Here is a 26,993-nt window from a genome sequence, read left to right on the forward strand (position 1 = left end):
ACTGAAAAAAGTATAACCTCCATTCAACTTAAAATAATTAAGGTAATGATTCACACTTAATAGTTTCAATCTGAACCAATAGAATTCTTTTTCTCTTATTGAACCCACAATTTTTAAGTTGAGGCAAATCATTTAGAGTGATTGGGTGTAATTCAATTGTTTTATACTGAAGTAAATCTATTTTTTAAGTTGTTACAATTTAAAATGGTTTATTGGTTGTAACCTGTTTTTATGCTATTAGAAATATTATGAACATAACACATTCCAATGCTGTATACATTTATTTAAAAATCTTGTGCAAATACACAAGCATTTTGCAGTGTAAATCTTAAATATACAACAAAAAATTATTAAACGTTTTTACAGCTTTCTTAAAAGTATGTTTTATTACGAGTTCTTATATTTAAAATTAACAGTTGAGAAACAGGGTTACTTACCAGGAATCCTCCACTATAAAAGTCTGCTGCTGAAAATGACCAGACCTGTATAGCCACGTCCACTCCATTCAGGAAAGTGTTCTTCTTGTGGCAGTTGGAAAGCCAGCACGCTGGAAAGTTCGACTGGAATAAAATACAAACGGCTCTCCCACACAGCACACGAACAACCTAAAATATTAGGTTAACTGAAATAGGATTTTTATGTTTATTCCCCCATATCCACCACCATCCACCATAACTTACTTTGATACAAACATTTTTTTGTACTTTGATTGAGATCTGAAACCTAATATTTCAAGCTACAACACTAAATGACTAATCTTAAGTTGCTTGAAAGAGAGCATTTACATTGAATGAACAACATCAATGTCATCCTTTTTTCAGGGCAGGAGTGTGAAATCACGCACCACAAGACTGACACATAGTTTTTTTTCCACAAGCAATCAGACTCCTCAACAATGCTAAAAGTTAAAGTCAATCGAAACCACAACTCATAGCCTCATAAACGGTACTGACTGCTGCGGTATGTCATCGGGCACCGTGCACCTTATTTTGTAATCTTATAATTGTAATTGCTATTTGTTTTTATACTTCTTTTGTCTTTCTGTCTTTGTATATGAAGGTGAGCAAGCACAGTAAGAATTTCATTACATGGTTTTAACATGTGTTTTTACTATGTATATGACAATAAACTTCTTGTATCTTGTATCTAGGCTGGATATGTTGAGATCTTTATTCAGATCTATTAACAGCACATTTTCATACTCCGGCCTTCTATTTTCTGAGACTCTTTAGTAGGGGTGGGAATCAGCAGAGACCTCGCAGTTTGATATTACATTGACAGTTGGTTGCCAATTTGATTTGGATTGCAGTCTTCTAAAATATTCCAAAGAAATTAAGTAAAAGCTAAAGATTCAAGGTGTAGGTAAGTATTTATCAGTCCACGGTAATATTGGACAACGCATATAAAATATCAAATAAATACTTCAACAGGTTGAAGCATTTAGGTGTGTTTTGAGATTTAAGAGTTTAAATAAAGGCCTAACAGTCTTGAGTTTTATGATTTCTTTCAGAAGGTTATAATACTGAAAGATTAAAGTTCATGTGGCCCTGAGTGCTGGCTTGTTTAAACAGTATTAGGTTGCACAGTTCTCATTTTGACTTATTCGCAGTCAAGTTCCTATTTTATGTATTGTTTAATTTGTAGTTCAGTATTGTTTGTTTTGAACTTTTTTTCATGTGACATGTTTCAATGCTCCTATAGGAGGAAACTACAGTCAAAGGTTTTGGCTATGTGATTTATTTTATAAAAGCAGTAATCTACTGTATCATTTAATACAAAACAGTTTTTATTTTTAGTACAATCACCACATATAAAGGAATATCTCATGAAGCCTGATTGAGTAATTTAATGAACATGTAGAGCTGATTGAAACTGCCATTCTCTGTGCTGACCTCACAGACTGTGGCTTTTCATTATCACAGTGAAGCTCTTATCATGTGAACTCTAGTGCATGTCATGTCACAATGAAAAGATATGCTGAAGGAACTTCAGAAAAAAAAACGTTGATGCCTGTCAATCTAAAGATGCTTGTAATGCTCCGACACTCCACCACGCCACCATCAGACGCATGCTACAGATCTGACACAGTATTGAAATGATCTCTTCAATGGCCATCCTGCCAAAATCACAAGAGTGATGTGTAGAATCATCTCAGTCATATGTAAGAATCTGCAGACCTCCATCACAATGTCTAAAATTCACATTGAGAAAAACACTTTATAAAATGAAATTCATTGGTTATTATGTAGGGAGAAGTTACCAGTGGTTCAGTAAAAAATGTCAAAAGTGTCACTTTACCTGCGCAGTGTGGCTTCTGTTACATCTGATGAAAACAAAACATGATATTACACAATATGAAAATAATACTATGCATATCATACAGGGTCAGGCCATGGTCACACAGACTTCATATACTACGAGATGAGAATTCTACTTTTATCATTCAGTCAGCAGACACTGAAACACAAATGCAGTAAGACACTAGCAGTACAGTTGTAATAGTCATCCATTCTTTAATTTTATAACCTTGTTATTCACTTCAGGGTTGTAGAAGCTGTAGCTCATCCTGGCATCATGTGTACAAAATCACTTGTGAAGATCGATGTCAGGGTCTTCCGTTAAAGGAAGGTGAACTCTGACTATGAACACAAGTATAGAGAGTCAAGAGCACAATGAGATAAAATGTGACGTCCAATTTTCACATCGTAATGTCCTGACAAAAACATTTTGTGAGATTTAACAACAACAACAACAACATTTATTTATATAGCACATTTTCATACAAACAGTAGCTCAAAGTGCTTTACATAATAAAGAATAGAAAAATAAAAGACACAATAAGAAAACAAGTCAACATTAATTAACATAGAATAAGTAAGGTCCAATGGCCAGGGGGGACAGAAAAAACAAAAAAAACTCCAGACAGCTGGAGAAAAAAATAAAATCTGTAGGGATTCCAGACCATGAGACCGCCCAGTCCCCTCTGGGCATTCTACCTAACATAAAGGAAACAGTCCTCTTTGGATTTAGGGTTTTCACGGAAGGGCTTGATGAAGATGGTCACGTAGACTTCTGCCTTTTAATCCATCCATCATTGTTGGAGCATCATGAAGCTTTGAGTAGGTGGAGGTGGCGCAGGCCACCACCACAAAGAAACCGGAAAAAAGAAACAGAAGAGAGAGTAGGGGTCAGTAGCGATTTTAGAGCCACCATGAATAGTTATTATGAGGAAATTGAACATATAGAGTATCAGGATTAAGTTAAATTAAATTAAATTGAAGTTATGAAAAGGCCATGTTAAAGTAATGTGTTTTCAGCAGTGTTTTAAAGTGCTCTACTGTATCAGCCTGGCGAATTCCTATTGGCAGGCCATTCCAGATTTTAGGTGCATAGCAGCAGAAGGCCACCTCACCACTTCTTTTAAGTTTTGCACTTGGAATTATAAGGAGACACTCATTTGAGGATCTGAGGTTACGATTTGGAATATAATGTGTCAGACATTCTGATATATAAAATGGAGCGAGATTATTTAAGGCTTTATAAACCATAAGCAGAATTTTAAAGTCAATCCTGAATGACACAGGCAACCAGTGTAGTGACATCAAAACTGGAGAAATGTGTTTGGATTTTCTTTTCCTAGTTAGAATTCTAGCAGCTGCATTCTGCACTTGTTGCAAATGATTTATGTCTTTTTTGGGTGGTCCTGAGAGGAGTGCGTTACAGTAATCTAGTCTACTGAAAACAAAAGCGTGGATTAATTTCTCAGCATCTTTCAAAGATATAAGAGGTCTAACTTTTGCTATGTTTCTTAGGTGAAAAAATGCTGTCCTAGTGATCTGATGAATATGCAATTTAAAATTCAGATTACAGTCAACAATTACCCCTAAGCTTTTTACCTCCGTCTTGACTTTTAATTCTAATGTATCCAGTTTATTTCTAATAGCCTCATTGTATCCATTATTGCCAACAATTAAGGATAAAGAGAAATGTTTTCAATGAATTCATCATCTCTTTCCAAAAAGCAGTGAAACAGCATATTGTGAGTCATAAGTTATATACAATTACCCTGACAAGAAGTATGACAAACTGTACCAAATACAAAAATATTGGTGATGGTAATATAATCAGATTTCAGACCTTACTGTTGTTCTGTTTCATTGTTGTTCCATTTTAAAATGCCAATGGCACTGTGTTGGTAGCACCAGAGGAGAGGAAGTGGAGAGGAAGAAGAATGGAGAAGGATCTTTGGAAGACAGAGGGCTGAAGATAGATGAATCTATGAGATTTAATGATGATCAGAGCTACTGAAAAAACTGGATAAGTTTAAATATCTAAGATCAGTGGTAACCCAAGATGGACAATTAGATGCAGAAATAACCCATAGAGTGAAGTGCGGATGGAACAATTGGAAGAAGGTATCAGTAAGATTGTGTGATTAAAGAATTAAGACAAAGGTTAAAAGTAAGACCAGAAATGATTTATGGAGCTGGGACATGGGCGGTAAAGGAAGCGCAGGAGAAGAAATTCGATGAGGTAGAAATGATAATGTTGTGATGGATGTGTGAAGTTACAAAAAAGGACAGAATAAGAAATGAGACAATCAGAGGTACAAAAAAGTGGGAGAGAAATCTAAAAAATTACAGGAAAGTAGGTTGAAGTGATATAGATATATGATGAGGAGAGACCAAGAATACGTGGACCAAAGAGTGATGGCAATGGAAGTACAACGGAAGAGAAAACAAGGAGGGCCAAAGCAGAGGTGGAGGGATAAATTAAAAGAAGATCTGAAGGAAATGGGTTTAACTGGGGAGGAGGTGCAGGACAGAGCTGTATGGAGGAGGTCTGATCAACCTGTGACTGAGGGAAGTGCTGCAAGTCCACAAGAAGTAATGTTGGAGTGTCAACCCGCTGGTCCCCATTTAATCAACAGAAAATAATAAATAAAACATGAGCTTGATAGTGCCAGAAGAGAACAGAAAAAAAGTTTTCTCAAACTTGTGAATCTCTGTTAGACTTAGAATGCTTGCTTAGTCACTTGTCTAGGAGCTCCACCCTGTGGTACGCTCTTTTACCAGTAATCATGGGATATATAGCTGGGGAACCAGAAAAGATGGAGCTAAATGGCATCACTGGCATCTTCTCAGCACTGAGGGGGTAACAGAAGAGGAGGTGGTTAGTGCCAGTGTCACCTCTATATCCAGGGTGGTAGTACATACCTCAGATGAGTCCTGAGAGTAATCCACTGACGCGCATGAGTGACAAGGCACCTCACCCAAGTCAGTTGCTTTCCACTCTCTGAAGAATTTCAGGAACAATGTTGCCATGGGATATTTGTGCAATGGCACCACTGCTCATGCAAAGACAGCCTAGTTAAATAACTCCTTTGATGCATGACACTGCAATACGGATTTACTCTGAGAAATCCAAAATAGTAGAAAGGAATATTGTAGGAAGTATGGAACAGTGAACTTTAAACGCCTGTTCAGTTCCCACTGCTGTGTAACCCAAACAAGCCTGCTTGTGCTCCAGTTATAGAAATTCATGTAAGCCATAGTAGTGAGTTCCAAATCTGTACTTGTCTTGAATTGAGACACCAGTTAATCACACATTAATATTTTTCATTGCAGCCTCAAGTACAATAGTAAAGATAATCCTCAAATATTTTTCCTTTCATGTTATTATCAGCCCCTCTAAATGTTTTTTTTTTTTTTGACACTGATGCTCACACAAACACACTGATTGTCAGTGTTTGACTGCTTTGTTCCTTTCACTCTTTCTGATGAATAACGGCTGGTGATAATTCTACCTATGCTGTGCTTACTGCCCTCATTGGAGTTTCTTTTGTTGTGACCATTTTATATTTCTCTGTCTTTCTGTTGTCTTCACAGATTCTCAATCTTCATGGGAACAGTTTAAATAAACTGAAAGACCTGAGCTGCTTGACGTCTTTACGAAAACTCTCAATCAGCTTTAATGAATTTACCCATCTAGAAGATGTCTCACACCTGGTAAGGAAGGCCTCAGGTTTTGTATAACAATGCCCTTGGCTGTTTGCAGATTCTGCTGTAAAGTCAAACTAATAACTAAAAAGGAAGATCTGTTTGTTCATTTATTTTTATGTGCTATTATTATTATTATTATTATTATTTTATGTTTAGAAACACAGTTTAAGGGTCAACTGAATGCTCAGAGGTGTAGTAACAGCTAAGGGCCACTAGATGGAGGTGATGTTGCAAATGTAGGTATTGGGAAGTGAGTGGTCTCAAAGTCCTAAGGCTGAATTAAGAGAGGTCAAAGCTAGTGTGCTCATGTGGGGTAAGACGGAGATGCGAGATGACAAAAGAAGTGCTTTGATATATTGGGTGGGCAACAACAACATTTATTTCTATTACACATTTTCATGCAAAGGATGTAGATCAAAGTACTTTGCAAGATGCCAAAGAAAAAGAGAAAAATAAATTAGAAATAGATAAGAATATGACTGAATAAACGACAAACCAAAAATAGTAAATGAGAATAAATCAAATGCAATTACAAAGTCAGAGATATCTTAAAAGCCTAAAACATAGGTTAATTTTCAAGTCTGTAATGATAAGTCTGATGCTATGGTCAGATGGCCAGGGAGGACAGAAAAAATAAAAAATAAACTCCAGAGGCACAATGCTGGAGAAAAATAAAAGTCTGCACGGGTTCCAGGGCCAAAAGACCGCTCAGCCTCTGCCTAAGAGCTTTCTACCTAACACAGATGTACTTAAGTCATTCTTTATTGCTTTTTAGGCTTCTTCCTAGAAGATTCAATGCAGTGGGTCTTGTCGACAGTTGCAGTATCCTCTTATGGGGGCTGCACAGTACTTTGATCAGGTTGAAGTGGCCCAAACTGTCACCTCAGAAAAAAATGGAAAGGAAAGTAGAAAAAAGTAGAGATGATGATTGCAAAACCATGAAATATATAATCATTCACTGCATATAGAATATTTTACAAGTAGAACTAAAGTGCAGCTCCGAAAGGGCCAAATTTTAAAAATGTGAACGTGAGCATCAGTAGGCTTTGTGCTCTTGGACCCAAGTTACCTGAACTATTCTATAATGTTTCAGTAATTATTTACCTCTCTGATGCTTATCTTTCTTATCATAAAATAGGTCATTACTATAGTGATTGATGAGAAGAAGTTTTAATTAATTGCAGAATTACGGTATTTGAGGGTTCCTCTAGAGTGCCTCTTTTTCTTCCACAATTTGGCTCAAAACTAATAAGCACACCGTTATCTTAACAGGACTAAGTTTTGAGTTTAGTATTTTTCTATTCAGCTGTTTTAGCTCTAGACCATCCTCAAGAAACTGTGACACACGCACACCCATCATCAAGATATAAGTGTTTTCAATATCAGGGGATCCTAAAATGTCGAGATCTGTCGAAAACTGGAGATTGAAATTTTTGACAAGTCTAAAGCTTTCGCTCCTCCCCAATAGACGATAAGTTATGGTCAGGGAGGGTGCAAAGCAAAAGTACATTTTCAGAAGCTTTTTCAAAATGTTCCACAGTGTTAGTCTAGCATATCTTTATCTGTAAAGTATTCCAGATTTTGTGGAGCATAACAGTGAAATGCTGCCTCATTACGTAGCTCTCGGACTAATAAGCAGACCACCATTAGATTGCGACTGGGAATGTAGTGGGACAGGCACTCCAAATGTAGGACGGATCAAGATTATTTAAAACTTTATCTACCAATAGTAGTATTTTAAAGTCAGTTGTAAAGGACACAGGTAACCAATGTAATGAGGCCAAGACTGGTGAGATGTGCTCCGATTTTCTTCTCCTAGTTAAGATTCTTGCTGCTGCATTCTACACTAATGACAGCTGTTTGATGTCTTTCGTAGATAGTCCTGTTAACAGTGCATTACGGTAATCTGTTCGAATAAAAACAAAAGCGTGAATTAATTTCTCAGCATCTTGTAATGTTATGAAAGGGCTAACATTTGCAAACCATCGTGAAGGTTAGACAGATGTTTTGAATACACTGATGTAACATAGCATTTTCAAACCCTCTTAATACACTTTGGTGCTAAGCTGGAGATGAACCTGTAATGGAAACATCAAGAAGAAGTCAGGAACCGACCCATTCACGCACACATTTACATTCACATGAGCACGACTTAGAACTGCTAATCCACCTACTGTAGCTCACGCTATTTTGGGATGTGTGAAGATGAGAGCGCCAGGATAATGACCCACACAGACAAGGGGAGAACAGACTAAGTAGAGACAACAGCTAAGTGTGGATTCAAAGCCAGGCTGTGAGATCTGTGAGGCAGCAGTGCTGACCTGTGTGCTGCCTCAAAGCTGCCTGGCACACGTTAAAGGAGGCCTCAGGTGGAAGAGTTTGATTTTATCGTTCTGTTTTCACTGCGCTTGTCAGTTCTCCTTTGCTTTATCACTCTGCTGTGTGTTTTATTAATAAGAGCACGATTCTTGTATATTTGTGGCTTTCTTGTTGTGACAGGCCTCTTACCTTTCACACTGTGTTTTTTTAAAATCTTAAGATTTTCTTTGAAATCTGACAATGAAAAACTTGTATCTGAACTAAAGAATGGATGAAATAATATATATTTCTGATGCATTTGTTAAGCAGGTGCTTTAACCAAGTAGGATGGTGTACTAACACTGTCATGGGCTGTTTGAACAGTAGCACGAGTCTTTGCCCTATTTTGATTTTCTGAAGCTATTTAGCTTGATCTTTAATTTAGAAACAAAAATACCCATTGTGAATAAATAACACAGAGCAGTGCTTCCCAAACTCGGTCCTCTGGACCCACTGTGGCTGCAAGGTTTTGTTCCAACCAGATTCATAATCAGTGACAGCAACTGATAAGACTGAGCTTATTTAATTAGCTGGTATTTCTTGTATCTTCTCATTCTATACTCCGAAAAGCATAGCAGCATGATTTTTACATTTATAAGACATTTCGAAATATTTCTGCTTTTGCTCTAGATTTAAATGCTTAACTCTCTTTTGCTGATTTCATTATATGTTGCCCTTTCTCTGTGCAGTTTCCCCCCTTCATTGTATCTTAATAATGACAATTTAAACTGACACGCTGGCAAACAACACTGAATCATGAAAGGCCACAACAACTTTAGTGTGAGGCCCACTGATTACACTAAGAACACCTGGAAAGGTAGAATGAAAACTAAGATGAAAATATTGTTAAAAAGAAAAAAAATACATTATTTCCATATACCTGGTTGGTACATTTGAATTTTTTTACATTTTTTTTATACCAAACTAGTTTTCTAATGTCTATATTGTCCCCAAAATACAAAACTTTGGAAATAACTGTTCACTTATCCCAGGAGTCCAATTAAAAACAGATGCTGTTTGGAACAAAACCCTGTAGCCACAGGGGGTCCCCAGGACTGAGTTTGGGAATCACTGACACAGAGTATTGAAAGTCACTTAATTTATTAAAGAAAGTCCGTTTTAAAAGGCAGCATCTCTTATAAATGGACTGTTTGGCATTATTGTTCCTTCCCTTCTAGGAATTCTGGGCCAGCCGTCTTTCATGAACTGTCCACTTCAGTTCCTTCCACAGCAGCTCAATGACACTAGGCTATCCCGTCACTGTAAATGTGCCCAAAGATGTGCTGGGTGGTTTTGTCAATAATTTCCCAGTACTCTGAAGATTTTCTGGTTGTGTTTTTGGCAAGACACTTTTGGGAAAGGGAGGACCAAAGTTGATTTATAGTATTTGTTCATAAAGGCTCCAGAGAGTGGCAGTGCTTTGCATGTTGACATGACACACAACTAAGAATTTCACTGTTCTCTGTACAGGTGACAATACGCATTTTCCTCACTATATTTATAACTATAATAACTATAGTTATTCATTACAATTTGGGGTAATCTCTCACAACCATCACAACCTGCCATCCTGTACTTCTCTGCCATATTTGAAGCTGCATTAGTTAGGTTTTTGACATACAACATTTGGCCTAGCCCCCCTAGGGGATGTCTCGGGGTAAGAGTGGATGGTCATCACCAGACTCAACTGACTCAACTCTCTTAACGAACTGGGATCACAGAATGCCTTTAGTCTACAACCATTAATTTTTCCCACAATACCTGTCCAGGTTAAGACCAGGAAACACAGCTATATGTACATACAGTGGTGTGAAAAACTATTTGCCCCCTTCCTGATTTCTTATTCTTTTGCATGTTTGTCACACAAAATGTTTCTGATCATCAAGCATATTTAATCATTAGTCAAATATAACACAAGTAAACACAAAATGCAGTTTTTAAATGATGGTTTTTATTATTTAGGAGAAAAAAAATCCAAACCTACATGGCCCTGTGTGAAAAAGTAATTGCCCCCTTGTTAAAAATAACCTAACTGTGGTGTATCACTCCTGAGTTCAATTTCCGTAGCCACCCCCAGGCCTGATTACTGCCACACCTGTTTCAATCAAGAAATCACTTAAATAGGAGCTGCCTGACACAGAGAAGTAGACCAAGAGCACCTCAAAAGCTAGACATCATGCCAAGATCCAAAGAAATTCAGGAACAAATGAGAACAGAAGTAATTGAGATCTATCAGTCTGGTAAAGGTTATAAAGCCATTTCTAAAGCTTTGGGACTCCAGCGAACCACAGTGAGAGCCTTTATCCACAAATGGCAAAAACATGGAACAGTGGTGAACCTTCCCAGGAGTGGCCGGCCGACCAAAATTACCCCAAGAGCGCAGAGACGACTCATCCGAGAGGTCACAAAAGACCCCAGGACAACGTCTAAAGAACTGCAGGCCTCACTTGCCTCAATTAAGGTCAGTGTTCACGGGCTCGTCTCAATTTTGCTAAGAAACATCTCAATGATTGCCAAGACTTTTGGGAAAATACCTTGTGGACTGATGAGACAAAAGTTGAACTTTTTGGAAGGCAAATGTCCCGTTACATCTGGCGTAAAAGGAACACAGCATTTCAGAAAAAGAACATCATACCAACAGTAAAATATGGTGGTGGTAGTGTGATGGTCTGGGGTTGTTTTGCTGCTTCAGGACCTGGAAGGCTTGCTGTGATAGATGGAACCATGAATTCTACTGTCTACCAAAAAATCCTGAAGGAGAATGTCCGGCCATCTGTTCGTCAACTCAAGCTGAAGCGAACTTAGGTGCTGCAACAGGACAATGACCCAAAAACACCAGCAAATCCACCTCTGAATGGCTGAAGAAAAACAAAATGAAGACTTTGGAGTGGCCTAGTCAAAGTCCTGACCTGAATCCAATTGAGATGCTATGGCATGACCTTAAAAAGGCGGTTCATGCTAGAAAACCCTCAAATAAAGCTGAATTACAACAATTCTGTAAAGATGTGTGGGCCAAAATTCCTCCAGAGCGCTGTAAAAGACTCATTGCAAGTTATCGCAAACGCTTGATTGCAGTTATTGCTGCTAAGGGTGGCCCAACCAGTTATTAAGTTCAGGGGGCAATTACTTTTTCACACAGGGCCATGTAGGTTTGGATTTTTTTTCTCCCTAAATCATCATTTAAAAACTGCATTTTGTGTTTACTTGTGTTATATTTGACTAATGGTTAAATGTGTTTGATGATCAGAAATATTTTGTGTGACAAACATGCAAAAGAATAAGAAATCAGGAAGGGGGCAAATAGTTTTTCACACCACTGTAAATAAGGCTGACTTAGTGTCTGTTTCTCTGGAGGTATATTTGTATTTTTGTTCTGGCCTCCCTAAAACAGCCATATGTCAAATCAAGTTAAATCAGATCAAGTCAAATTTTACTTGTCACATGCAAATTATACATCATACAGTACAATATGTTATGAAGTACTTAGTTGCTCAGCTCCAAAGCTAAGACATACATTATGTCTAATGTGTGTATATTCATTATAATCGGAGGATAAAGTTCAGCTTAAGGCCAGTCACATTACATGACTTTTCAAGCAATTTTCAATCACAGACTTCATTTACATAATGTCAGTGAGTTGCTCCTCGTGACCACCAGCCATGTAGTGTAACACACCCAGAGACTCGGTCCGATCAGCCTGCGACTTGCCCTGAGGATATCAAACACGTTTAATTTCACCTGAAATCATAGGAATGGTTTCTGTGTGTGTGAGGGCTGACAACTAATGTGCGCTCAGCCAGAAGTACAATATACAGTATGTAATGCAGCGAAGTAGAATAAGGAATACGGGTGTTTTAGACCTCGCAAACGGAAGAGAAATATATCTCATGTTGTAAATACCACAAATAGAATGGAGAAACAAAAAAAGGGGCAAAGATTACGGCTGAACTTCCTGTACCTGTAAAGCCTTCATGTGGGCACCGGCTCCAACTAGCAGCACGTTTATGTGGTGTCAGATTAAAGGAGTGCGTTCACAACATTTAGAAATGTGAAATGTCACGAGCAATTCTCAGTCATGTAATATGACTTCATCAGGCAACAAGATCAACATGTTCAGCTGTTGAATTTGACATCCCTGTAGAAGATAAGCGATGTGATGTCTCAATGCAGCAGATAGATAGAAAAAACGAACGAATGAACGAACGGTCTATCCGTTCATTTGTCCGTCCCCAGGGGAAATTTAGCTTTAGCGTTGGGGAAACTGATAGCGCTGGATTTCTCTTGTTGAGTATGAAGTCCCCCTTTTATGATATCTGAGGTTAACTTTTCAGCTTCCTGTTTGAAGAGGGATGATTGTCTGACCAGGCCTGCTTGGGATCAGAACAAATTAACAAGATCTTAGCAGGATGTAATAAACAAAAGTCCATTCCATCAAGTTACCAATGGCTGCTGGTCCCTGTTTGTCTATTCTGAAGTTCAGTCATATCTGACCAAGCTACGTCAGTCGTGGCTAACTGTATGTCACTTGCTCTGATGTGTGTAAAGTTAAATTTGCAGTGACATTTAAAAAAAAAAAAAACAAAACCTGGTCAATGCTAGGAAGCACAATGGTTAACTGCCAAATCAATCCTGAGAGGGTCTTGTCTAACTCTCTCCCTAACCCTAACCCTCCAGTTCTCAAGATAAGTGCCTAACTTGTTTTTAAAGCTTTTTAGGAATGTATGCACTATGAAAGGCACAATATAAAGGTTTGCTGTTACAATTAATCATTTTCAATGCCAGAAATGCTCAAGTTGGATTTGGATAGAGTTGGGGTCATTTTAACCATTTCTTATAAAGACATTAGTTTTCTCAGCTCATTTGTTCATTTCAGCCCAATTTAGAATACCTGGATGCAAGCCACAATCACATAGCAGGCCTGGAGGGAATGAGAAGCCTAAGCAAGTTGAAGCATTTTGACCTGAGCTGGAACTGTCTGACGAGAGTAAGAGATGAGATAGCCATCCTCCGCAAGCACACCCCTGCCCTTCTCTACCTGGATATATCAAACAACCCGTGGCTAAAGGTAAATCTTTGAATAAAGAACAGAAATCAGGTTTTCAGACAATTAATTAAAATGAACAATTTTTTGTAACGCTCTTTATAGTGCATCAAAAGTATCACAAAGCAGTTCTCTCAGCAGCACAAGTCGACACAATATTTGTAGAGTGGTGTTTATAAAGCTTTGTGACACAAAAGTAATGGTTTGAACCAAGGGTCCTCAGTCACGGTCCTGGAGGGCCTCAGTGGCTGCAGGTTTTTGTTCCAACCCAGTTGCTTAATAAGAAGCACTTATTGCTCAAACAACACTTCTGCTTCACTTTAGTTGTCTCGCTCATTAAGATTTTGAACCCTTATTCCTTATTTTAGTCTTAAACATTCTTGGTTTTTAATTACTGCTAATTTGCAATAACATGCACATGACAAAAGAGACAGGCATTTCTCCTTTTAGCTTGTTACCATTTACACCTCTGTGTGTATTTATCATGCACTATTGAGTTTAATTAAATACGTGGAAGGAAAATGAAGAGAAAAAAGTGAAGGACTGAGAATTACTCATCCATTTTAATCTTCAAATCATTTGGATGATATCCTAAGAAAAGGGAAGAAAATCTAAGATATAAGAATTACCTCACATAGCGGAGTTAAAGCACTAACAAGTCATGAAATTAAATTATTGTCAAGAATTGCTTTTTAATAAAGTAACTATGTTAGAACAAAGACAAGCCGTCACTGCGGCCCTCCAGGACTGTGATTGAGGACCCCTGGTTTGAACTGTACTGCAATCACCCTACAGCAAAACTCCTCGATTACATCCTGCAGGTCCACAGTGACTGCAGGCTTTCACTTTAACAAGTTTCTTAAGTAGACCCCATATGTTTTTTGAGCTTATTTTAATTTCACTTTTTTGTCATGATTCAAAGCCCATAATTTCCTATTTTAGATTTATATTAAGGTTTTAATTGTTGCCTGTTTTCTTAACCAGTCATCAATTAATAATGAGGCGCCAATGACAAAGAAACCATCATTTCTCCAGCTACTGTGCTTCCATTTAAACTTGTGTATAAGTGTTGTGTTAATGCGATGCTTTGAAATAAATGAGAGAGAAGAGAAGAAGACCCAAGAGGTACAAGTCTGTTCTGAACCACAAAACATATGAATAATATCCAACAAAAATGGAAAATCTACAATGTGATAAAGATGTGTCTTGGAAAAATGCAATGAGAAGTCAAGCAAAATGACACAAGCCATAGAATTAATTACCAAGTTTTGTTATCTGCTAGGCATGGCTTCTAATTACACAACTGACTGGAATGAAAACCTGCACCCAGTGCGGACCTCCGGGACTGGATTTGAGGACCCCTGCCTACAGGGCCTACAGTTTTCAAAAGTCATTTCAAAGCAGTGTCCAGTTAGGACACACACGGGGACTGTGTTATAATGAGTTATAATAATATTTTTTCCTGCCTCTCTGTGGTTGTTAGGTACATATTTTTCCTGGATGCTGGATTTTGAAATCAGAGAAATGTGAATTTCACATTGAATTTTGAAAGTTCATAATGGTTACTAAGTTGAAGTTTTGTAACATCTTATCGCGACGCCATTATGTTTGATACATAACATCATCCGTAGCACCACTATAAAGATCGGCAAAGTGGACAATTTACAGACATCATTTAACATGTCTGTGAGATGTGGTCGCATCCTCAAAGTAAAATCCATGCCTACAATGGAAAGATGTATCAACTCCACCCAGACACTACCTGAGCCAGGATTTGAAATTTATTGGAGGACCTGTGAAGCTTTGAGGCAGCCGCATTGACTGTGCCACCGTGCTACCCTTTAACATAAGAAAAACATAAGAAATTTGGCAAACTAGAGAAGAGTCCACCAAGCCCATTTGTTTAGCTAATAGCTAAGCTGTCCCAGTATCTCCTCCAAATTTTCCCTAAAGGTTGCCAAAGTTTCCATTTCAATGCTGTGGCTCTGTGTTTTGTTCCAGAGTCCCACAACTCTTTGCATAAAGAAGTGCTTTCTTACTTCAGTTTTAAATGCACCTCCCTTAATTTCCAGTGGTGTCCTTAGTACTAGGGTGTTGTACCTTGTTAGCCATTATGAATGTAGTGAGAAGTCAAGAAAAATGACACCTTTTATTGGCTAACTAAAAAGTTTACAATATGCAAGCTTTCGAGGCAACTCAAGTTACTTCTCACTACACTGGTGTCCTTAAATATGTGACTCACCCTTAAGCTGAAAGAATGTTGCTGGACCTACATTGTCAATGGCTTTGAGGATTTTAAATACCTGGATTAGGTCTCCATGCTGTCTCTTCTGCTCGAGACTGAAAAGGATTAATTTTCTGCGTCTGTCCCAGTATGACGTGTCCTTTAGTCCTGGGTTCATCTGGTTGCTCCCCTTTGCACAGCTTCAAGTGCTGCTATGTCTTTCTTGTAGTGTGGTGACCAGAACTACACACAGTACTCCAGATGTGGACTCACTAGTGTATTACATAGTTTGAGCATAATGTTCCTTGACTTAAATTCAACAGTTTTTATAACCTAACATTTTCTTTGCCTTTTTAATTGCTTCTGTGCATTGCTTAGTTGATGAAAATTTTGGATCAATATATACCCTAAATCTTTTTCAGAGGTTGCTTCCTGTGTGACAGTGTCTCCCATTTTGTGAATATTACTGATGTTCCTTTCGCCCACGTGTAGCACGTTGCACTTTTCTATGTTAAACTGCCTCCTCAGTGTCTGCCATCCCTCCAATTTTAGTGTCATCTGAAAATTTGATAAGTTTTCTATCTATACCAGAATCAATGTCATTAATATAAATCCAATAAGGTAATGGCTCAAGGAAAGACCCCTGGGGGACTCCACTGATGCTGCATGTGGAGAATTCTCCTCTTTTCTGTACTCAGTGTTTCCTGTCGGTTAACCAACTAGAGATCCAGTGTCGTAGGTTACATCTCATGCCCACAGCTTGTAGTTTTGGTGTGGGATTGTATTAGATGCTTTTTGAAAGTCTAGGTAAATTATGTTGTATTCTTTATTTTTGTCAACTATTCCAGTATGTATTCCAGTTGCATCTTCAACAAAAATCTATACGCTTGGTTTGGCAGGACCTTCCCCTCATAAACACATGCTGGCTGTTGTCTATAATATTATTTTCATTTACAACATTTTCTGCATGATGTCACCATGATGTGAAAGTGTGGCAGTATGTACCTTTGGAAGTATCCCACATAAACACACAGGAAAACATGTAAACATCACATAGAAAATTCAAACTTGAATCAAATTGCCCATTGGTTTTTGACTTTTATGCTTGACAGATGTATTGCTTGTGTGGATTTGTTTTCCATTATTGACATTAATGGAAGATAGCACCAGCCAGTCTATAAGGTGCAATGCAGTTAGCAGCTGTTTCAAATGGCATTACCTGGTGTAAAAGACAGGGGGCACCACTGAGCCCTAAAACCCCAGACCCTCCATACTAAACAGTCCCGGGTGCAAAATAATGGTTTTTATTGTACAAAATACCTTCTTTACAGACCAATCCACTTCACAGTCTTCCAATAAACTGCTCCTCTATTTCCTCCTCCAGGTGGGCTTTGCCTCCTGCCTCCCAACTCTGACTCACTGGAGGAGGTGGGAAGACTTGTTTTTATGTCAGACTTGGGAGTATTTACGGTACCGGGGCATAACTCGATAGAAGCACTTCTGGGTCAGATGGAAGCCTCCTGAAATATGGAGTCCTTCTCCCTGCATTGACCTCTGGCAGCACCCGATGACCTTGACAGGGTTGTCCCTCAGGACTACAATTCCCATAAATCCCTGCAGGTGTCCTCACTGGGTCCATGCCAGCAGAGCACATCTATTATACTGGAGGAGGAACTGCTCTTGAAATCCCATCTTCCTCCTACTGCCCACTGATCTATCCCTTTGCATGGCCACATCCCGGCCGGGTTATACCTTCTTCCATACTGTTCTTCTATTATGGCATCCCGGCTGGAAATAGATCCAGCGCAGCACCTAAAACAAACTTGCTAGACTTCATGGGGTCAGCGTCCTTTGTGATTCTTTACAGGTCAGGATGGACAGGTGTGTAAGATGTATGTTGGTCAGGGGATCAAAGTATGAGTGTGGCTGATTAGGAAGCACTTGCATGTGCTTGAAATTAACATGATTGTCTTTCCTTTAAGACAGACTCCCTACGACTGGCAGTGATAGGCCGATTGAAGAGCCTGACTCATCTCAATGGCGTCCCTGTCACGGAGGAGGAGGCAGCTGCAGCACTGAAGAGAGTTACGGGGTCCAGGATAACTCAGGCAAGGCAGTTAACCTTTGGGGAGGCCCAGTTACTAGTGGTTAATGGTTTCAAAGTGCAGAGGTGACACGCCAAAACATTCAGGCACTTAAATCGGCACAAGCTGTAGACAACGCAATAATTAGAGCCATATTCCTAAACCAATTTGTTAGGAACAAATCGAATTGAGCTAGGTGCCTGATGAACTCATTTACTTTCAGTACTAAAGCCGATCAGGCTAAATAATGTACGTTCTATTAAATAAATAAGCCTAATATAATTAAATGAGCAAAGGTCTAGCAAGTAAAAATCTTAATTGTACTGAAAAACATGGGATTATTCTCGTTTTGTTTATTTTTCACTGATTCTTTTCCTTGTGTTGATGTTTACGTATTACTAGAAAATCCTTTTTTTTATTCATTTAATTAATGTTAGTTGTAAACACCCAACTGAAAATACAATGTGTGTGTGTGTGCGCGTGTAAGTAGGAATCTGGCCTGTCAGCATGTGAATTACGTTCTGCTGATGCTTCCCAGCTGTTGTTTCCCACTGTATTTCTTACTTTCCATCCAGTGTGAGTGATTCTGTTGTTTGTTATTAAAAAATGTGACCTAAATGACAAAGATGAGCATTTGTTATTTGTGAACAGCAAAGACAGCTCTTTGTCAAATTGAAAGTGAAAGTAAGTCGTATTTGCATAAGGTAAAATTTGCATGTCGCTGGAAATTTAAACTTTAAAGGATAAGTTTGGTATCTTTCAAGTCAGATTTATTTCTTTATAAACATGCTATATACGCTCACTGGCCACTTTCATAGGTATACTTTGCTAGTACCGAGTTGCCTTCAGAACTGCTGTAATTCTTCATGAAATAGACTCAACAAAGTGCTAGAAACATTCCTCAGAGATTTTAGTCCAAATTGACATGATTAGCATTACACAGTTGCTGCCAGTTTGTCCGCTGCACATCCATGATGCAAATCTCCCGTCCAACACTTCCCAAAGGTGCTTTATTGGGTTGAGATCTGGTGACTGTGGAGGCAATTTGACTCCAGTGAACTCATTGTCATGTTCAAGAAAGCAGTTTGAGATGATCTGAGCCTTGCGACATGGCATGTTATCCTGCTGGTCAGCAGGAATAACCAGGTAGGCTGTGGCATTTAAGCAATGCTCAATTGGTATTAAGAGGCACAACCGCCATGAAAATACCTCCACCATCATCATTACAACACCACCAGCATGAACCATTGATACAAGGCAGGATGGATCCATGCTTTCATGTTGTTGACACTGTGAACGATAGGAGGCGCTCTTGCTCCCTTGAACCCCTGTCCACGACTCCAGACACCAGGTAAAAGTCCAAATGTTGACTTTATTTTTCTCCCACAGTGCACAAAGCACACTCTTCTCCACAATACTCATATAATTCACAAATACTCAATAATAAACAATAAACCAATCCTCCAGCTCCCAGACGCATTGCCACCCTTCCACCCAGCTCAGCTCATCGTCTGTGAGTTCCCACAGTCCTTTTATATCTCCTGACCCGGAAGTGTTTCTGCCCAATAGTCCACAAGTCCTTTTTCCTTCCGGGTCAGGGTAAATAGTCCCTTTCTTCAACCCGGAAGTCCGTCGCTCTTCCTGTGACGAACCTCCGGGTCACAGGGCACGAAGAAGCCCTCGGTCCTCCCTGCAGCTCCCTCCTGTGGCCCCACGGCATCCAGCAGGGCTTTGCATAAAAACTCCAATGTCCATGATGCCCTGCTGGTCTTCTGGGGACCTCCACGCTGCAAGGAGGGCTCCACCTGGCGGCTTGGGGGTATTGGCCGGGATAAATGGCCGACCATCCATCACAACACCCAATTCTGACCCTACCTTCTGAATGTCGCAGCAGAAATCGAGGCTCATTAGACCTGGCAACATTTTTCCAATCTTCTATTGTCCAATTTTGATGAGCCTGTGCACATTTTAGCCGCAATTACCTGTTCTTTGACTGTGCTTAGCTGACAGGTGTTTCAACCAGTGCGGTCTCCTGCTGCTGTAGCCCATCTGCTTCAAGGTTTGACGTGTTGTGCATTCGGAGATGCTCCTCGGCATACCTCACTTGTAATGAGTGGTTATTTGAGTTACTGCTCAAAACAGTCTGGCCATTCTCCTCTGACCTCAGGCATCAATAAGTCATTTTCGCCCACTACCACTGGATAGTTTCCCCTTTTCAGACTATTCTCTGTAAACCCTAGAGATGGGTGTGCGACGAAAATCCCAGTAGATCAGCAGTTTCTGAAATACTCAGACCAGCCCATGTGGCACCAACAAGCATGCCATGTTCATATTTACTTAAATTACCTTTCTTCCTCAATCTGATGCTTAGTTTGAACTTCAGCAGGTTATCTTGACAATGTCTACATGCCTAAATGCACTGAATTGCTGCCATGTGATTGGCTGGTAACATTTTTGCATTTACAAGCATTTGAACAGGTGTACCTAATAAAGTGGCCGGTGAGTGTATACATTTTTCATGAAAAATTGTGTTCTACAGGTACTCATCTTCTATAAATTAACAAAAAAATCTTGCCTGCACTGGTGCTTTACATTGCAGTAAAAAGAAAAAGCTGAAAAACTTACCGAATGTGTCTAGCCAAGACAGCTGTCGAGTACTGACTCCCGTCTTATACCTGTTATTTCTGAATAAAAAAAATAATAATGAGATGAGGTTCAACAATTTTAAAAGAAGGCCATCCCTACGTGATAGCTCACAGAACTCAGGCTTCTCGCGCAACAACCTTTCACCCCACCCTGGAGTTGGTTTCCTCCCAACAGACCAAATCACAGTCAAGTTTTCAGACCGTTTGATTGGTTTGATTTTGATTTACTTCTGTCTTCATGTAACAATCCAGACAAGCGAATAGAAAAACGCATCTTTATCACAAGAAAAACAGTACCAGAAATGTGCAATAAAACAATTATTTTCAGTCTCCTTTTGTCGTCACAGACATGTGTTAGAAACACGGAAGGCAAAAATCAATACTCGACAACTATCTTGACTTGATGAAAGTATTTGGTAAATTGTTAAGCTTTTGCTCCGTGCCCCATAGCCTCCATTGTGAAGCACCAGAGTAGCCAAAATATTCTTTTAAATTTACTGAACGCCACTTAACTGTAACTTCAAAACACAATTTCACCTGGCAAATGCATAATATTATGTTTGTGAAGAGGTATGTTTGACTTGAAAAATACCAAACTTATCCTTTAATGCATTAGATTAACCCACTTTTAGGAAACCTGGGTTAGTGCGTGTTAAACAGGTTTTTGGAGCTATTCAAATATCTACATGCTCTGTGGTCATTTCAGAATGCATACTTAAATGAAGCCCTCACAAGCACTGCATCGCTTTATGCCTGTGAAAATTAAAACTGACATCCATGCTGACAAGCTCTCCGTCTATCCATCCATCCATCCATCCATTTTCTAACCCGCTGAATCCGAATACAGGGTCACGGGGGTCTGCTGGAGCCAATCCCAGCCAACACAGGGCACAAGGCAGGAACCAATCCTGGGCAGGGTGCCAACCCACCGCAGGACACACACAAACACACCCACACACCAAGCACACACTAGGGCCAATTTAGAATCGCCAATCCACCTAACCTGCATGTCTTTGGATTGTGGGAGGAAACCGGAGCGCCTGGAGGAAACCCACGCAGACACAGGGAGAACATGCAAACTCCACGCAGGGAGGACCCGGGAAGCGAACCCGGGTCTCCTAACTGCGAGGCAGCAGCGCTACCACTGCACCACCGTGCTGCCCTCTCTCCGTCTATCTTTTCAATTTTAAACCCACTGAATAAATTTTGAGGTCACTCACCGGGACTAAAGCCTATTCTAACAACATGGGGAGCAAAGCAGGGACTAACCTTGGACAGAGCATCAGTTCATCATGCACAAACACACACACACACACACACACACACCTCTAGGAGGGCCATTTTACAGTCCTCAGTTAACCTAACACACACACACACACATCTTTGGGATATACAAGAAAAATCGTGCAGACAGGGAGACCATCCATGGTTTCAGTCCATTAAATGCTATGTTACTTCTCTTTTGGCAGCAGCATTGTAATGTGCATTACTTTTAGTCCTCCATGAGTATGAATACTGTCCCAGTTTAAGTTAACGTGTTTTTATTTAGTCGCAGATTCAGTTAACAATTGTGGTATACGTCTTAAAATATTGGCCTGTTTGGCCTAATGGGTAAACCACTGGAGAGTCAGCCTACTGACCCACACACGCACACCACCTTCCGTCATACTAGGCAAATTTACATTTGCAAATGAACCTAACATGCACTTATTTGAGATATTTCCCATAATGAATAAAAGTAGAATTAAAACGAAGAAGAAAAGCCCCTAAAGGTGACCTGCTGAATGTATGTGATCAGCAGTCTATGCAAAGCAGGATATTGTTCACCATGTTCCAGTCTGAGTAAATCATTGTCACATAAATAACCAAAGAATTAGGAGTAAGTGAGTTTACTGAATACCCCAGATTGCAACAGAGCTCAAGGACAGATGTCAAGGTAAGCCAAATCATAAAGAAAAGCACAAAAAGGCTAGTCTTTGTCGAGCTGGGCATATTCTATTAATAAGAGAAGCGCCTCCTTTATTATAGAGAAGCGATAAAATTGTTGTTCTACTTAAGGTCATTAGGAGTAGTAATATAAAGGGTGTTCATCTGAAATGCTTTGTGTTTAAGCAGAAAACTATTAACATCACCATGATGACTGAGCAAGTAAACATGTCGTTATGGCACTCCGAAGAAGTTCAACTATCTTTATGCAAAGGGTTAAAAAATGGAAAAGTAAACTAAAGCAATGGCTGATATTTGAGCAGAATGGATTTACTGAGTATTGTACATCCTCCCTTTTCCTTGTTTGTTCCATAAAACAAGAAATGTGCATTAATGTTTAGTTCAGCTGCATAATGCCAGTCATTTTTAAGCCCTTTGCTTCTTTATGTATTACTTCTAGGTCTCTCTGTTGGCTCACTCCAGAACTGATGAAGTACGACCCCGAAGCCTCAGTCTGCTCTCTTCTGCCCAGGTCCTGTCTCAGCTTAGCAATAAAAAGCTCAGCCCTGTCGAAAAGCTGGAAACAGGCTGGTATTTAAAGGTCAGAACTTTGTCACCTAGTGTTGTGGAACTTAAGCAAAATGTCACTCTCAAGGGTACATCTAAAGCAAGTCTTCTTTAACATTGGACAACACAGAGTTTGCTTCTTAAAACAGTTTTGGATGTATCTTATGTATCTTGGTCTGTTGGTCACTATCCTGTATTTCTGCAATTTCTTCTCATATATTACGTTGTAAGCACAAAGGAGTGCCACTGAGCTGCACACCGTTGACACTGTGTCACCACAATTTTCAATCATCTTTTCCAATTGAGCATCAGCCAAAATATACTAAAACAGCCAAAATATAATCATAGATTCTCTCCTACAGTCCTCCTGATGAGTGTCCTTTTAAGCTGGACGAAGAAATCCTCTTGGAAGCACTTCTGGGTCATGTGGAAACCAGGGAGGTCCTTCCCTAAGAGCACCCAATGGCCTCAACAGGGCTGGACTTCCAAAACTTAACACCCATGTACCCCTGCGGGTGTCCAAACTGGGATGCCTCTGGAGGATCACTGTCTCCTGTTGAATGGAGGATGAATCTCCTTCTGGTGTCCAGCTTCTGCTGGTCCATCATTTATATACTTTTGGCCAGGCAAGAAAACGTTTCCTCATCCAGCCAGCATACCCATCTGTCCTCAATAATACTTACAAAGTATACAAATTTAGTACAGCAACTACACTTGGAACATCTGTGGTGATCTAATAGTAGTGGCATTGCTACTAGGAAAGCAGCTCAGGATATACCAAGTACTGTGAATGGGACAGCCATGCTAAAGAGTCTAATTACTTTAAGAAGAGCTGGCCACTCCATAAATATTTAGTTTCAAGACAGAAAAGTATGGAACATAAACCTCTTGTCGGCCCAACAAAGATATTTTTGCCTCTTCATATAAAACTTGGGCTGATGAAAAATTTTGTGAAAAAATTGAAGGAATGTGAAGGATTTTGAGATTTGATCTGATGCCAAGATTAAGGAAGACATTTTGTTGATCCACGAATCTGACCAGTCATCAAAGACAAGCAGTTTAAAGATCTGCTAGTGGTTGCCAGGGGCAGCATAGAAAACGTTCAAGAATGAGGTTGGGCATTCTTTTGAAAGGTGCAGAACACCTGCCTGTGGTACAACATGCATCAAGCATACAAATCCATGAAATGTAACATGTCGCTAAACGTTCATTTTCTTGGAATTCTCCCTTACTAATTCTGGTGCAGCCAGTAATGAAAATGGGGAGATGTTTCATTAGGACTTTACAACAATGGACAAGAGGTATCAGAGCAAAAGGAATCCATTAGTGCTGGCGGACTATTGTGGTACACTGAAATGAGAAGCATCAGATGCCGAGTACAAACGAAAATCAGCAGCCAAATATTTTTAGCTCAGTTGAACTAATGCAATGTGTCAGCATTGTTAATGATTCAATATATTCAATGAAAGCTAATTTTATGTTTATCCAAATTCCTACATGTCAGTTTGAAATGATCTTCTTATATAATACGCTACCATGGCTGTTCGTTTGTCTGTCCAGTATTTTAAATCACATATAACTCGCAATCCGTTTGACCTAGTGACCTGAAATTTGGTACACATATACTACGTAATGTCTACTATCTGCTTTCATGGTGATGATTGACTTCCAAGGTTATTCCTCTTTTTATTTTTATTTTATTTTATTGTAGGATCAACTCTCGGCAGCGGTCAGCAGGGTGGCTGTGTGGCACATGCGTACGGGTGCCATTCTCACCCCTACCACATTCGCCGTCACTTCCCCTACCTCTTCATATCTTAAATCATTCTTGAGGCAGATTGAAGACTTAAGTGCCAGCTTAAGTGAAAAATTAAAGAAAACGTACTAAGTAACTGCAACACAAACACCGACTTAATCAATTTTAACGCAAAAAGATGCAGACGAAAGAATAAAAGAAGCAGGCTGGAAGGGTGGAGAAAACAAGAGCTGCTCAGGAAGCAGCAAGCGCATCAACCTCTGAGCAAACGAATGCTAAACGTACAGAGAAAGAGGATGAGAACTAGGAATGCTCAAGTCAAGTGTACGTGCAGTGTGCCGTTACTGGTATTTTCATAAACACAAAAACTTTTTTAGGAAGCAAACAACAGTTGTCCAGTGTAATTTCTGAGTGGTGTGCAGTATCATTATCACTTCAAATCCCATCTGTTTTGGGTCAACTTTGCTATTCCCAGAATTCTGCATTTTTCCTTTCTAAGGACTGACAATTTCTCTTTCAAGATGGTTAGTGTATTAATTATTAAAGCAAGTGTCTACAATATTATGAGGTCCATTTTCCAGTTTACATTTAATTTTATTGTAGAAGATCTGTTAGGGTAAGGTAAGCTTATTCATGTCTGTTGCTTCAAATTGGTACAACTTTGGAATTTATATGGAATGGTGTACTTGTAACATACTTAACCCTATTTGTTCAGATGAATTTTGTCAGCAGTGTGATCAACAAGGCCTTTCAGTTTACCATATATCCTAAATAATTATATTCAACACATATGAGGTGTGATCAAAAAATATGGTGAATGTTTAAATAAAAAAATATATTACCGTACAAATTGTGCTGTCATAGCTGCCTCAAAGTCCTGAATCGATTCAAAATATTTACCTTTCATGGTAATTTTAACATTGGGGAAGAGCCAGAAGTCGTATGGTGCCAGATCCGGTGAAGAAGGTGGACGAGGACACACCATAATGTTTTTCCGTGACAGAAATTGCAGCACCAGAAGTGATGTGTAACATGGAGTGTTGTCATGATGGAGGATGAAACTGTTTGCCCATTTCTCTGGTCGTTTTCTAACCACATCATTTCTTAAACGCTCTAATAAGCCCTTATAATATTTAGAGTTCATCATAGTGGTCCTGGGTACAAACTCAACTCGCATAATTCCATCAAGGTCAAAAAACACAATCATCATCACCTTGATGTGTGGATCTCGTTTGACATGCAGAATATCGAGATAGACGTGCCAGTGCATCTAAAGACACTCATGAAAGAGAACTTTCTTCCAGAACTGCTTCAGAAAGTGGTAACAATGATGGGATAAGTGTGTTCGAAGTGAAGAAGAGTTATTTGAAGGGGATTCGTGGCAGTGTGTCTTTTACTGGAATAATTTTGTTTTTATTTAAACATTCACACCTCATATGCTTACAGGTTTTTATGTGGGCTAATCCCTGACAATTTTCAGGAAAAGTTGTAGATAATAAGCTGTATCCATGTGGAGAAATGTTAGGGCCAGCTGTCACAAGCTGGTAATGTGGACCCCCATATTTCTGCCAGCACTCCTGAAATACTTCCACACCTTAGTTACATTTCCATACTCTTTGGCCCCAAGGCTGGAAGAGGCCCAGGATATGAAACATAGTCAAAACCAGAAACCAAAAAGATGAAATCTATTGCAACAAGGCCTAATTACTAATCAGATAAAAAAGTCAGAGGGAAACTGAAATCCCAGAAACCAGAAATTTGTGAGAGAAACATTTGCACTACATTCAAGTTTTTTTTATTTAAATCACAGATACAAATAAATCATCACACTGGTATTTAAGGGGTTGCGCTGATGACACAAGATGCGGCACTGTCCAAAACCATGTTCCTTGGGAACCAGGAGCAGTGCCCCAGCAAAGGGAATGATAGCATGGCAGCACCCATATGATAAAACAAAATAACAATCAAAGTAATCAGCATGATAGTGAGACATTATACTGCAAAAGTAACTGCACTGGAATGTTCCAGACAGAAAGAAACCCACATTCCCATCTATACCATTGATAAGAAAAACTTAGTCAGTGAGTCATTTTCTAACCTGCTTAGTCTTGAACAGGGTCATGGGGGTGCTGAAGCCTATCCCAGCTAGCACAAGGGCACAAGGCAGGAGCAAACCCCGGACAGGGTGCCAGTCCATCACATGGCGAACACACCACATACTAGGATCGATTTAGCATGGCCAATCCACCTAACGTGCATGTCTTTGGATTGTGGGAGGAAACCAGAGCATCCAGAGGAAACTCCACACAGGGAAGCCCCAGGACGTGAACCCTGGCCTCCTTACTATGAGGCAACAGCACTAACACTGTGCAAACCGTGCCGTCCTAGAA

General features: G+C 39.5%; 1 protein-coding gene across 1 annotated transcript in view; it reads left to right on the top strand.

Annotated features, from left to right (window-relative positions):
- The window catches only part of lrrc9 (leucine rich repeat containing 9), a 225,140-nt gene that overhangs the window by 129,125 nt on the left and 69,022 nt on the right, over positions 1–26,993 (top strand). Inside the window, exons 17-20 of the mRNA XM_039741349.1 lie at positions 5,889–6,008; positions 13,234–13,425; positions 17,608–17,733; positions 22,741–22,881. Of these exons, the coding sequence (XP_039597283.1) occupies positions 5,889–6,008; positions 13,234–13,425; positions 17,608–17,733; positions 22,741–22,881 (579 nt within the window). The remainder of the gene's footprint in view (positions 1–5,888; positions 6,009–13,233; positions 13,426–17,607; positions 17,734–22,740; positions 22,882–26,993) is intronic.

This window comes from Polypterus senegalus, chromosome 18 (genome assembly GCF_016835505.1).
Source record: "Polypterus senegalus isolate Bchr_013 chromosome 18, ASM1683550v1, whole genome shotgun sequence".
NCBI classification, from domain to species: Eukaryota; Metazoa; Chordata; class Cladistia; order Polypteriformes; family Polypteridae; genus Polypterus; species Polypterus senegalus.